Genomic DNA, 15884 nt, shown 5'->3' on the forward strand with positions numbered 1-15884 from the left:
ATGATCCTCAGTATGGATGATTTAGAAAAGAGAAAGTTGACTTTAGAGTATTATGACAAGGACATCAGATCAGCTAAAGTGATTTCAAGTAGAACAGGCATCCCTTTGTCCACTGTTTATCGTGTTTTGAACAATATTGCAAATGGATATGGCACTGAGCACCAGGGAGGCACAGGTAGGCCCAGAGAATTGACTGTCGGTGACAGGAGGCGGCTTGGTATTCTTGTTTCTAAAAACAAACGAAGGAGCTTAGAAAACTTAAGGCTGGATATGATTGATAGAGGAAGTGTGGCTGTCTGTAAGGAGACAATTAGAACTGAACTGCATGCAGTGGGTTGGCAGAAAAGTCGAGGAATTCCATCACCGATCATGAAACCTGAACAAAAGGAGCGAAGGTTGAACTGGTGCTTACAGTATAGAAATTTTAACTTGGACAATGTGATTTTCTCAGATGAAAGTTCTGTGTGGCTGTTTCCTAATACACTGAAATTCTGGACCAAACAAACTGAAAAACTTTTGTATCAGCGTCCAAAGTACAGTCCAAACTTTAACGTGTGGGGTGGCAAATCTGTGTTAGGGGCAACGCCCCTCTGTGTATTTGAAGGGAATATGAACAGTGAGCGGTACAAAGATATTCTCGAGGGACATTTACTTCCATCTGCTCACGTGTTCTATGGAATATTTTTGATTTTCCAGCAGGACAACGACCCAAAACATCGTTCAAAGCATTCACAGGCCTGGTTTCGGACCCAAAATATGACATCATTAGATTGGCCAAGCTATAGCCCTGACCTAAATCCAATAGCTGAAATGAAAGAAGAGGTGGTCCGATATTGGGACAGCATGGACCACGACTTTCTAACTTCTTTGATCAGTAGTATTCCCCGCCGCATTGATGCCTGCATTGCTGCCCATGGTGACTTGACAAAATACTAACTGTTCACTTGTCTTTGAATCTGGAGTTATGTTCTGCTAATATTCACATTTAATACATGAGTAATGAGTGAAAAAAAAAAAAATAATTACAATCTTTAAATTCTCAATAATTTCTGGTTGTACTGTACCAAACTGGTCCTGTCAATGGGTATATGTATCTGTGAGCCACTCTATGTCAAGTATTCTTTGTTGTGGACAAGTTGTATCATGGAATCTCCACAAGACCAATAACAAGTTGGCCCAATGAGACATTTCAGACAGTACTATTACCAACAAGGTTTCAGAGAAGCCTTACATGTACATGTTTACAACAGACATGGAGCACCTGGCTCCATATATACACACTACAACTTTTACAATTCACTGTATGCATTGAACTGAACCAGAAACTTTCATGATTTCAATTCATTATCTGTAACCACTAGAAACCAATAATCATGAACCTATTCAAAAGGAGGGCTTTACTGAAATTTGGGTGTATCAAATCGAAAAATGTAAAATAGAACAATTCCAAACCAGGCAGGCAAACAGTCAACAGTCTTATAAGTTTAAGTTGACAGTAAAGTGGACACTGGTCAGTGTCATGATAAACTGACACTGTCATGATAGTCAAAACATGTCAAAACATTTACTTCGTTATTGTTTGACTAAATATAATGAATAAATCATCACCTGCTGCCTTGTTATAGTATTCATTACCAATTATTCGTGATATGTATCTGTTTCGACTCATAGTGGAATCTTTGAAGCCCTACTAATTGCCATGACACTGTTGAGATAATTGAGTCTTTAGTAGTTTTCAAGCAGTAACGATACATTTTTAGCAATATTTGTGACATATACAGGTTTTTTAGCAATAATATCTAAAATTATACCTGTAATGTTCAATTTACAAAAAAATCTACTTTAAAATACATCTCCCAAGAGAAAGAGTCCGCACATAAACACATTTGTCACATATACAGGTTTTTTAGCAATAATATCCAAAATTTATACCTGTAATGTTCAATTTACAACAAAATCTACTTTAAAATACATCTCCCAAGAGAAAGAGTCCGCACATAAACACAATTTGTCATCTTATCCAACTACTACGGTCTCTATCAATGACAAAGACATTTAATCCGATAAATGACCTCGAAATCCTAGAAGCTACAGACTAAATCATTATGTAGGTTCTCTACAGTGTCTGATGTGATGTTATGATATCCGAGATGATCAATCAATCTATCACAAGGCCAATATCAACTTTTGCATGCTGAAAATACCATGAAGTAAACACTTGAAATTGTTTTGAATTTTTTCATGGTTTAAAAGACACGGTGACTGTTTTTAGCAGCTCATTATTTCTCCTATTTCTTTCTATTTTCTGTCTATACGTTTGTATCTGGGCAGGATCAATAGGCTTTCTTCAAGAGTGTCTTGAAATAGAGTTTGCTCTGACATTTGGAGGACACTTCCAAATTAGGGCATTTCCAAAATTGACGCATCAAATGACAGAAACATATCTGATGCAGTGCCCCATATTGACCTTTATCATATGAACAATTGACTTGCCTTTCCATGTGTTTGTGCCATCGGTGAGCAAGATACGCTTATCTTTTCGCAAACATCTAATATTATCACTCTTTGATGCTCATTCATCAGGATATGCATATGATATACTTCAAAAGACACAATCATCAATCTGCCTTTAGTAGACATGAATGAGCATGGTCTTTGAAACTAAATTTATACAATTTCTCACACCATGTATAACAGATGTGTCTGTATCTAACTGTGGGCCATCCACATGCAAGGTGTACTTCTGGATGTAAAGAAAACAAAGCCAGATAATGAGTCATCTGATCCCAGATTCCACTGGGCATCAGACCTGTGAAGTTCCGGGTTAGATCAATCAACAGCAAGAAGTGCTTGTTCTAAAGAGGTGGCTAACAGGATCGGGTGGTAAGGCTCCCTGGCTTGGTTGACACATCAGGGCTCGAACAAATTAAAAATCTGCATTCGCCCTGCAAGGCAAGTAATATGAAATTTCCACTCGTCCTTCTAAAATTGTACTTGCCCTATGCAACATAATGAAAGTAAATTTAAATTATTTTATTTCAAAATGTTTGCTTAGAATAAAACTACAATAAACATTACTTACTTTGTCTGCTAATTTGCTCACCATTTAAGATAGCTGAACTTCAAATAAAAATAAAAATGTTACTTCCCTTGGCTTTGTAAGGTGATACGCCGTTCAGATTTGAAATATTTGAGAAAACTAGCGGATTACAAATCAACGTAGTGGATATTGTAACCCAACAAGGCATGAAATAGTGAACTATATTACCTTGTTGAAAATATCAATGACACCTGGCAAGTCCGCGTAATAAATGACAGGATTTTTAAAACATTAGATTAAATTAAAATTTCCACCTCATCTGTTTAACTCTTTCAACATCAGTCCACTAGAGGCATTTAGTGCCATGACACCGAGTTCCCAGAGACCCTGAGATCTTAGATGAAGCCTGTGTTTACCAAGGAAAATATCAGCTTATAAAACATTACTGCTACTACATATTATACACCATTTGAAAGGTCTAATACTTCTGTTTATAAATATGAAATATATTTTTTATCATATTATTCAAATAATACAACTACAACGTAAATAAGTTAATATTTAATGAAAATGCAAGCTTACTTTCCAGATAAACCACGAAGGGAACAAAATATGCGGCAATTTTTTCCATTTGTAACATGTCATACTATCCCCTTACCTTTTCTGTTATATTTTCATTTTTACGTAATTGGAAAATTATTATCAAAAGATTTCTCAAATAATATGTATGGTCGTCTATTTCCCGATATCAGTAGCTTTCCGCTTGGTAACGTGATACAACAGCGTGAAATACCTCCATTTTGGAAGCTTCGTACGGATAACATGTGAGGCAATTCGTTTGATGGCGGGTATCGTTCGAAAGCTCTGAACATCAACACTACCACTGCACCCTTGCCAAGAGTATTTTCGCAGTTGTAAGAAGTGATTTTATTGGATAAAGATTGGTTTCTAATGACGCTTTTCTGCCACAGTCTGCTATGAGGATCGTGATTGGACAAAATTATGCATGTGACCTAAGGCAGCCAATCATATTGCAGAAATGGATAGTATCCTCGTAAACGAAAACTTTTAGATTCAGACGAAAGTTTTGGGTAAAAGCATGCTATTGTGAACGTGTTACACAAAAATTCACCACCTATACATATATTATGGAACTTAGTGGACGTATCGTGCTAGGCTATAACCACTGACAAAAATGCTTCGTGCATATATTTTAGCATTAAACATCGTGTCCGAGCGTGAAGTTCGAGGCGACGAAAGCCGAGATGTCACTTGATATAATTAAATTACACGATCGCACAAAAAAGAAGGAAATAGTAAGTTATAATGTACATTTGACAAATTTTATCAGTACTGTTATTGATTTTATTCTTCGGTTTATCAAATGTGTTTAATTATTATCTTGAAACATCGTTACTTGATTACGATCGGTAATAACAAGTACGGAATTCCCAATTTTCAAGCTGATCCGACAACATTCATGTTGTGACGATTTTTCTCATTGGTCAGTTTATTAATTATAGCCAATCAGGATATTCGAAGCACTTAGGTTACAAAACCGCTGCGTGATATCTGTTGAAAAAGGATACCAAACGAACATCAAGACTTAAACTTTGCAGTTAGTTTTCGGGGAATTTGAAAATACTGTTAATCGGGAATGACGATGTTAAAACTTAAACTTATTGATTTGAAAAATAGTTGGGTCACAAAACATACTCGTTCTGTAGGACGAGCAAATTATGTTTTTCACTTGCCCAAAACAAATTTTACTTGTCAATACGAGCGGACGTGTGGAATTTTCGAGCCCTGCACATGTCATCGTATCCCAGTTAAGTAGATCGATGCCCATGCTGTTGATCACTGGATTGTCTGGTCCAGATGCGATTATGTACAGACCGTCATCATATAGCTGAAATATTGCTGAGTGTGGTGTTAAACAACAAATAAACAAACAAACATTGGGCATCAAAGGGAAACTTGTAATGAAAATTATATAAATGGATAACTGAAAATCAGTGACGACACCAGGTGTTCACATGGTTAGCCTGGCCTGCCCTACTGGTGTTACAGACCAAAACATCTCCCAGACCAGTTCTTCATCAAGGAAGTTTCGGATCAGGCTATTCTGCACCCAGCAGCCCATGTCACTCACGCAAGCAGCAAGGTCACTGACTACAAGGTCACAGCCTGCAAGGTCACAGCCTGCAAGGTCAAAGACTGCAAGTTCAAAGACTGCAAGGACCCACAGGTAAACAATAATTTATTAAAACACCAAGATCTTATTTTACATAATTAAAGTGAAATCATTCATTTTGTCCATTTTGTTAATATCTGGTGTCCCCTGCCAAGATATTGCTGGAATATTGCTGAAAGCGGCATAAAACCATACTCACTCACTCACTTTTTGTCGCTATGTTCTTATAAAAATAGGTAGATATTCACATCACTGAAAGAAGATGTTTATTATGTCCATCAAATTACACAAAGTTCATAGCCTTGAGCACAAAACAGAACCAATTGCAGGAAGCAGGAATTCTGAAAACATGGCCTCTTTTCACACTGGGTAGAACGGAGAAGATGCTTTCTACAGACAACCAGGAAATGGAACCATAAGATTGGCATCGGTTGTCGTTGAGATGATATTCACTTCATCCTGGACGAGGAAGCTGGTTATCTTTGGACAACTCAGAAACGCAGATGAATATGAACTAACAGCAGGAAAACTGATACTGCTGTTATCACTTGATGAGTGTCATTATCAGATGCTATTACAAGCATTACTTGGGCTCTGATTCGGCATGGCTTGGAGATGTGCCAGGACATAAACATTCCCACTCGAACAGTTAAAAACCATGGTGGAAGAGGGTTCATCAACATTATGGGTGGTTGAGATATTTCTCCAACACAGTTTTCAACTTGTTAAAGTTTAGGTCAATAAAATATGCAAAGTTCTCACATTTTGAAAGCTGAGGATTAGTGAGTAACATACATAGCTTAAACATGATGAATTATATTGGGCATCATCACAAACTGAAGTACAACAATCTATTAAATTATGGTTTTCTCCACATTTATATAAGTTTTATTAAATTGTTTAGTAGTTTTATATAGTTATATATTGTAATGGTGTTCTATTGGTGTTCTATTGCTGAGTGAGTTCACCCACAGATAAATGATTTGTGACACATTCCACATCACAGCATAAAATCATATTTTTGAAATGTTGTCCTGTGTTTCATGATAAAACAAGAAAACACTGTGTCCAGGAACCCGGATGCCTCCGCTGCTATAGGAAGAGTCCCCTACACTGAGTGTGCTCTGGTGATTAATTTCTACAATTCTGTTAAGCAGTTTTTGTGGATAGACTTAATCCCCTATTTCACTATCATCAGAGAGAAATTCAGCAAAATGTACCTAAGTTCAAATGTCTCTAAACTTACAAAAAAAAAAATAAAATACAAAAACAAAATATGAGATGCACACCATTAGAGTCCCAAGAAAGCCCATGTATAAGTTCATTGAATTCCACACAGCGTATTTTATGGAGAAGTGGATAGAGTACATTACTGTTTCGTACGGACGGACATGCAGGGTAACCCTATATGCCCCCAGCCATATATGGCCGGGGCATAAAAATGGGTGTGAATGTGCAGGTATGTTCTTGATACAATCTCTGGTTTTTGTATTTGGTAATGACAATAGAAGGGTTCTAGAATACATATCTTTGATATATTAACACACAATATCTTTTTTACAGAGAGAGTTAATCAAAAGATTCTTAGAATTGCTACAAAATTATTTAGAAATTTACACATGTTTATAAATAGCATACCAGATATTTGCAGAAATTGATTGTGATCTGTAGAAAATTTCACAAAATAGTTGCAAAACTTCTTTAAATAAACTTTAAATATTTTGAGTAATTTGAAAAAATCATTCATGAACCAGTTATTTACAAAGTAAACATCAGTGAAACAAATCAGTAAACAAATGACATATTCAAGATAGGTATGTTTTTTAAACAGTGAAAACTTGACACACAGTGAATAAATTGCTGTACAAAATATCCCATCAACCAACACACTATCACCACATATGCTGATAGCATCTTAATGTTCTTTATCATTTACACAAAAACACTTGATGTGTTAAAACATTGCCCTCAGTAAAGTAACTGTCACCCAAAATGTAAAGTTTTAACGTATGGCTATTCATGCAGAGGGATAGCCTGTGAAGATATACATTGATTCATCCACTAAGAGTCACTTAATAAAATCTGTAGGAGACAGCTCGATGGGGAAGTGTAGGCACAATACCATCAACACTCCGTAGGAAACACAGGGGATATAACCGACTTATACATAATCTGAAACCACTGTGCATAGAACGATCATAGAAAATGATTGGTAAAACTAATCTACTTGCTTCCTTGATGCTTGACATCAAAGTAAATGAGTACAGAAAGTGCTCGAGGCCCCAATGGCAAGAGGTAAAAACTAAATGTGAGAGGTTATAGATATAATGTGAGCAAAGGAAGTAAAGCAAAGAGTTATGGAAGAAAGGGCAACAAAGAAACTCATTCAAAAATGAGTGAGTGAGTATAGATTTATGCCTCTTTTGCAACATTTCAATAATAATATGTTTGCCAGGAATAGACTCCATTCATTTTACCAAACAAGGGAAAAATACCTGGGATTTTGTTGTCATAAATAAACTCGTAAACAACAAGACAACCCCACTGCCCCCTATAAGAAGGATGATTTTGTTTGTTTGTTTGTTTGTTTGTTTGTTGTTTAATGCTGCCATACTCAGCAATATTCCAGCAATACAGTGGTCTGTAAATAACGTCTGGACCAGACAATCCAATGATCAACATCATGAGCATTGATCTACACAATTGGGATACAATGACATGCGTCAACCAAGTCAGCGAGTCTGATCACCCAATCCCAATAATCACCTCTTACAACAATCATGGGTTTCTAAAGACCAATTCTAACCACAATCTTTATGAGCTGAGAAAGGATGGAAAGATGAGGATATTTAAGAGTGTAGAATTTGAAGGATGTTATGGGAGAGAGAACACACTGTGGTTGTAGGGTTTCTCATCTTTAAACAAATGTTCCATCATGACCAAAAGTTGTTAGTTTTTATCGTTAATATAATCGCATGAGAAGCAGAAACTATTAAGAATCTTGCAAGGTTTTGTTTTACACCACATATGATTATTATGACCTGGAATAGCTTATTGTGTTTGTTGTTTAATAATGCACTCAGAAATATTCTAATGTATGGCTGTGATCTTTAAATAATTGAGTCTGGACCAGACAATCAAGTGACTGATATTATGAGCATTAATAAATGTAATTGGGATATAAGCCGACCATCCCATCCAACTAATGGCCTCTTGTGACACACACAGGTTGCTGAACATCAGATGTAACCTGTGTCGTTACACTGACTGACTGACTGCGTTTGGTTTTACGCCACTTTTAGCAATATTCCAGCAACATCACGGCGGGGGACACCAGAAATGGGCTTCACACATTGTACCCATGTGGGGATTCGAACCCAGGTCTTCAGCATGACGAGCCAACGCCTTAACCATTAGGCTACCCCACCGACCCTGTGTCGTTACAGGTAACACTCATTGTACTACAAAAAATATGAAAACCACCATACTTTAAGCAACCCATTGTGTCTAAAACTATTAATTCATTTTATTTTCTTCTGTTTTCTACACAATAGGTGTTTTCTAAACCTTCTTTCAATATTGTAGTAGCAGCTACTTTGTATTCTGTGACCAGTGTGCGTGTAATTATGCCTTCCTTCAGTGATTGAAATAAAAAGTGTCATAAAAATGTCAGCTTCTGCAGTGATGTGGCTTTCAAATCAGCTATTACAATTACAGAGTGATTGGATAACCTCTGACTGACAAGTCAGAATCGGGTCCATTCCAATTTCATGGTAGAGTCGCAGTTTTACACACCCAATCAGCTTCAGATATTTCCACAAGAAAACTTCCTATTGCAGAAATTCTGTCAATTTGGATGCAGGTTTTAACATTTATTATTTGCTGAAACCCCACAAGCATTGGGAATGTGCTGACAAAGAAAGAAACTTATTATAAACCTGGGCTCAAACCCACGATCACAGGATACTGGCATGCCTAGGGTAAGCAACTCTGTTCAGCAAACTGCAGCACCTAAGATAACAGGCATCACTTTTGTCAGAATACTATTGATACATTTAACATAATTAACTCAAACAAACTTATTTATAAATAAATGTCTGAATTATATGTCTATATTAAAATATTCAAAACACATTGGTTACAGAAAACAGCTGAATTTGTACTTTCATGCACAGAACTTTAAGGGCAGGTTTCCAGACCATTCATCACCTGACAAGGGCTGCGCTTTCCAGTAAAGATTTCACAATGAGCTGATATGAGATAAAAAACTCTTTCAATGAGTTCAATCTAATGGCCTTCGGAAAAACTTAATACAACCAGGAATCGAAGAGAGTAACTCCCACCTTATGACAAACTGAAATTAAATACTAGTCCGAGCTTTGAAAAGCACTTTCATAATAATTATTATTGTATTATTGAAAGCCCATTGTAACCAGCAGCTATAGATCTGTCAAATAAATGTCACAGCTCTCATTATAGGGATTGCAAAATTAGGTTCAGTGAAGCATTAAATTGTTTTTTAATGTTACAGAAAATCCTGTTGAAAATTCAAAGTTGCAATTTATATCCATCATATTTTTATCAATAAATATGGTTAAAGTCATCAGTGCCACAGAAGTTTAGTTATGTTACAGAAGTGTTATGTGGAGGCATAAGTACACTCACTAACAACAAGCATCATCAGCCAAAATCGAGGCCACAATCAGAAGCAAGTCAAGTTCAACAACCAACCCAACAACCAACGCCAACAAATGATGCCAAGGTTTTCAATCCTGATGACATTCACTCAATTCTTGCTTCCAAGAGAGCAAATAACAAAATCTAGAGTGAAATGGACGGATCCAGAAAGAGGAAACACATGGGAATATGGCAGCAGCATTCCAGACTCAATTGGGAGAATTTCTAATGCCAAGAAAAAACATGTCGAGGAAAAAGCGACGAAAACGGCCGCTGAAGAATCACAAATTTTTCAACCAAAGAGAATCAACACAAAACGATAAATCAGTCAATGTACTGTCAAAAAGTTTCAGACAGCAATCAATCATTACAGACCAAGTATTGGACGTTGAACCATACCCAATGGAACCTATACACCTACGAGAAATCAATCCAAATATAAAGAGAGTTGTGGGCATTGAAATAGTTCAAGGAGATTGCTATGTCAAAGTCTCATATAACTATGACAAAAGTGATCATAGATATCATACAGCGTATTTTGAAGCTGTTCCTCTCCACCTCATACAGGATTACATCAATGAGAGCTGGATGGATCTCTGTAAATGGTTTGATACTGACACCCCAGAGGATTATGATACTCCTGGTGAATTACCCATCTATAAATCCAAACGCCATTTTGTGTAAGAAGAAGGCATCGGCATTGTTGGCTCCTTTGAATACCGTGCAGTGCACACTGATTACAGATGCCATATACCTTACCAATATTCATTTCCCACCCACACCTGTGGTCGCCAGATAGTCATATTCCTGCAAAAGGTACAGTACCCTCGCTAATAAATGGATCTGTTAGCTCTGGGTAACGATATTTGTCCTGTCATTTCGAATTTAGTGTTACCTGATATCACTAGTTGGCGAGCAAATGACATCAGCCTGATCATCTGAGTTATTTGTATCACAACAGATTTTGAGCATTGATCTGATCAACCAATCTCAAATGCAAAGTGAACTCATAAACTAACTTAGCCAACACCTAAACTTAAAGCTTAAATACCTCTGCAATCAAGCAGAACAAACTTAGCCAGCACGAAGCCAGCAACCTAATGAACAAAGCTAAATACTCTGCACCGAAGCAGAACAAACTTAGCCAGCGTAAAGCAGCGAAATACTCTGCAACTCAAGCAGAACAAACTTAGCCAGCACGAAGCCGGCGAAATACTCTGCACCAAGCAGAAAGAAACTTGGCCAACACTCAAACGAAGCTAAATACTCTGCTAACCGCAGCAAAAAGAACTTAGCCAAGCAGAACTTAAACGTAGCCAAATACCTGCAATCAAGCAGAAAGAACTTAGCCAACATCAAACTAAAGCAAAACACTGCAACCGAAGCAGAACAAACTTACTCGAAAGCGAAAGCGAAATACTCTGCAATCCTAAGCAGAACAAACTTAGCCAACACCTAAACTAAAGTGGCGAAATACTCTGCAATCGAAGCAGAACAAACTTAGCCAACAATTTTAAACGAAGTTAAAATTAAATGAATGAACTTAGCCAACACCTAAAAGAAGTTTAAATACTCTGAGGCAGAACAAACTTAGCGAACACAAAACGAACCAAAATTTGAGTGAAGTAAACTCAAAATAAACCAAAGCTAAAATAAAATAAAATTAAACAAAAATCCCTAAACAACTGAGATGTTTAAAAAGTTGAAACTAACAAAATCAGCCAAATTAACAAGGTACCTAACAAATGGTTCAAAACAAAATATGTATATGTATGAGCTCAATGAACCTATGCACTTTTATGTATAGCACATCTATATATAATTGGCGCGACACAATATTATATATCAATATATAAAATGCCACGTACATTGTGTAGTCCAACTTAAAGAGTATCATTTCATTCCAGGTCACGACTGTCATTTTGTTTTCTTCTATGCATTAACAACTCAAATTTATTTGCAGGGAAATGTATCTCCATATATTTACTTCATGTATATTTCATTTCTATGTACTCGCGTATTAATCTTGAAACCATCAGAATAAGTTTTCATATATTTTGACGGCAATCTAACTCTCATTTGTTTTGTATTTTCATGAAAATCATCTATCTGCATGGGATAATTGACAAATCAACTCCAAACTCGGATGTGGAACCATCACAAGATGCTCTTGCACCTCCATCACTTCAAGATGAACCAGTACAGTGCCAAAACCAGCCAGATTCCACATCCAGACACCCTGATGACAACAGAAACAACCTCTGCCCAAATACAAAGAGAGAATATTATATATATAATTATTATTTACTGTACTACCAGTTTTCAGATGATTGTCCATCAACTAAGTTTGTACCATTGTCCATCTAAGAATCATTTTTTTATTTTGTCCAAGTTTGGGGACCAAACTTTTCAGACAGCGAGGGAAGTTATCATGGAATAATAATTCATACCTGAAAATTCATTATTAATTATAACCACTACAAGCGATATATTAGGATTCAGATATTAGGAAAATATAAAATATAGAATATTAGTTTCATTAGCTTAGAGAAAGACTCCAGTCAAAAGTAGTAAAACTCATCTCACAGACATACTATTGAAAAGGTATAAGTTACAATATCACAGATGTTCAAGATAAATCTTAGCCTAAGGTTTCAAGGACTCAAACCTTTCAGTAAGACAAAGTAATGTCTAGGACGATTTAATGAACTGCTTTGATAAAGTAAACATGTCATCATCTCCATTAAAATATATTGTGCAAACACTTTAAATTAGGGTCATTAAGCCATCTATTGTAACACCATAACCACCTAAGCAACATGTCAGCACAATTAGTGCCAGTTAAATTAGAAATCCAGGACATGCGCCAACACAATTAGTGCCAGTTGGAAATAGGATTAGTAGGATTAAGTACTCTCCTGTCTGGTCATTTCATTTGTAGGACACAACCCATACCGCATATTCTGTATTTCATTGGTTAGTATAGGGAACACCCATTTTGTATCATTCAATTCTTTTTATTGTTTCAATTTTTAGATAAATAGTCACCAACTCCATGTTTATCAGAGGGTTTGACAAACAATTTAACCCTCAGCCCAAAAATCAAAAACCCCATGTTAATTTGTAAAGATTAGCTATGAACTTTGCTGGAGCTAATGAGCAGACCAGCACGTCAGTTAGGTGGGTTGTATAGTCCAGGAAGCTGGGAATAATGGTGTTAACCCTAAGAGCATGCTTACACAGATTGACCTTTAACAAACTACAATAATCACTTTTTAATTATAGAATATATATATATATATGAATACAAAAAGAGGCTTTGGGTGATTCTAGCAGAGTAGGCTTGTAAGGCTCATCATCAGTTCACGTACCCTTGTTCGCTCTACACATAGCCCAGACAGCGAATAGGACTTATACCAGGAAGCGTCGCCTAGTTGAACCCAAGAACTTTTCGGAGAATATGTGGATTCCCAAACACTGCAGCCTTCTGCATTACCCAGGTGTCAGAAGGGCCGTGTTTCTGGCAGCAAACGCTGTTATTCTCTCAAAGTCAGTCAAAAGATATCAGACCAAACCTAACTCACAGTGGAGACAACTTGGTTTGTATTTCCTGAATCACCACACCTCTGGATTTATGAAACTAAGAGCCACATTAAATAGACCTCTTTGAACAAAATATGTTTCCCCACTCTGTGTAAATCCCAAGGGCACCTTCCACAGAATCCCTGATAACTCAGTTCCGACAACATCCTCAATGCACTCTTCTGTATCAATTTCCTTTCACATACGACCCGTGAAGATCTGGGTTAGAATCGGTCTTCAGCTAACCTTGTCATAAGTGGCTACTAACGGGATCGGGTGGTCAGACTTTCTGACTTGGTTGACACATTGTATCCTAATTGCATAGATTGATGCTCATGCTGTTGATCACTGGATTGTCTGGTCCAGACTTGGGTATTTACCACCACCATATAGTTGGAATATTGCTGAGTGCGGTGTTAAACAAGAAACCAACCAACCTTTCACGTACCCCAGTTTGAACTTACGATACAATGCACCCTATCAAAGACAACAGCCATCTACAGCATCTGATCTACTGGTGCTTCAACAACTGATGAACTACCTACATTATAGACTTCTGCTTCCAGACACGAGAGCTCACATGACTGCCGACTGTGGTGTAATTAATGATCTACTTCTGTAAACAGAGGAATCAGGACTAAATCTCTGCGGACACACTGAGTGAATTAATTTGCATGTGTTGACATTTCCTTTTGTCTGGTATGTTCCTCAGACAGGGAACATAATTTCTTGATTTACAGATGATTCTGAACAAACCAACTTCCATAAAAAGTTGCGTACAAATAGTTCATAGAACTGGATTTGAAACACAGGTAGAACATAAACCATATTTTCCTTGTAAGGTCCTTATTTCTTGAAAAAACTTCACAATTCTCCACCTTTGTTTGTCATAGTAGGTGACTTAATGGTTAGGCTCACGGACTTGGTTCATTGAAGGTCTGTACAGGCCATCAAATTTCTGACTGACTGACTGAGTTTGGTTTTACGCCGCTTTTAGCAATATTCCAGCAACATCACGGCGGGGGACACCAGAAATGGGCTTCACACATTGTACTCATGTGGGGATTCGAACCCAGGTCTTCGGCGTGACGAGCCAACGCTTTAACCACAAGGCTACCCCACTGCCCCTCAAATTTCTGAGTCATGTACTGTTGAACCATGGAGCTTCTCAACCAAAGCTGAACGTCTTGTCCACATGATGAAAGATGTTAACCCTGTCAGCAAACTGACAAGGTAAAGTTATCATCCATGAAATACCTGCATGCCAAGCTACCTCAGCAAACCCCATCACACGTATCAACGCTCACAATAGCAATCACTGATTGTGTGGACCTGACTCGATTATATACAGGTCACTATCATATTGCGCCAATTTTGTGACAGTGATTTAAAAACAAACACACATAATACTGACCCAAATAATTTCAAAAGTATATCCACATAAAACCGATAACACTTGGAGGATGAGTGATAAAGGATTGTTTATCCTCTCAATTGTTTACAGCCCTATCCAAGTGATTAGATGGTTGATTGATTGATTGATTGATTGTCTGTTTGTGTATACTGTAGTCAGCAATACTGCAGCTGCAAATAATAGAATCTGGACCTGACAATCCAGTGGTTGACATCACAAGCATCGACCTACACAGTTGGGACACGATGACATGCATCTATGAGTCTCACCACCCAATTCTGTTAGTCACATCTTACGACAAGCATGTGATGCTGAAAACCAGTTCAAACCCAGATCTGCATGAGTCTCACCACCCAACTCTGTTAGTCACATCTTACGACAAGCATGTGATGCTGAAAACCAGTTCAAACCCAGATCTGCATGAGTCTCACCACCCAATTCGTCACATCTTACGACAAGCATGTGATGCTGAAAACCAGTTCAAACCCAGATCTTCATGCATCTCACCACATAATTCTGTTAGTCACATCTTTACAAGCATGTGATGCTGAAAACCAGTTCAAACCCAGATCTTCATGCATCTCACCACCCAATTCTGTTAGTCAAATCTTACGACAAGCATGTGATGCTGAAAACCAGTTCAAACCCAGATCTTCATGCGCCTCACCACCCAATTCTGTTAGTCACATCTTACGACAAGCATGTGATGCTGAAAACCAGTTCAAACCCAGATCTTCATGCATCTCACCACCCAACTCTGTTAGTCACATCTTACGACAAGCATGTGATGCTGAAAACCAGTTCAAACCCAGATCTTCATGCGTCTCACCACCCAACTCTGTTAGTCACATCTTACGACAAGCATGTGATGCTGAAAACCAGTTCAAACCCAGATCTTCATGCGTCTCACCACCCAATTCTGTTAGTCACATCTTACGACAAGCATGTGATGCTGAAAACCAGTTCAAACCCAGATC

At 37.4% G+C, this 15884-nt stretch overlaps 1 protein-coding gene across 1 annotated transcript in view; it reads left to right on the forward strand.

The window, feature by feature from the left end:
* LOC124255025 overlaps positions 1–15884 on the forward strand; it is a 161389-nt gene that overhangs the window by 78752 nt on the left and 66753 nt on the right. The window contains exon 3 of the mRNA XM_046688861.1: positions 5111–5288. Coding sequence (XP_046544817.1) covers positions 5111–5288 — 178 coding nt within the window. The remainder of the gene's footprint in view (positions 1–5110; positions 5289–15884) is intronic.

This window comes from Haliotis rubra, unplaced genomic scaffold, assembly GCF_003918875.1.
Source record: "Haliotis rubra isolate DU_JTF1 unplaced genomic scaffold, ASM391887v1 Scf59, whole genome shotgun sequence".
Taxonomy (NCBI): Eukaryota; Metazoa; Mollusca; class Gastropoda; order Lepetellida; family Haliotidae; genus Haliotis; species Haliotis rubra.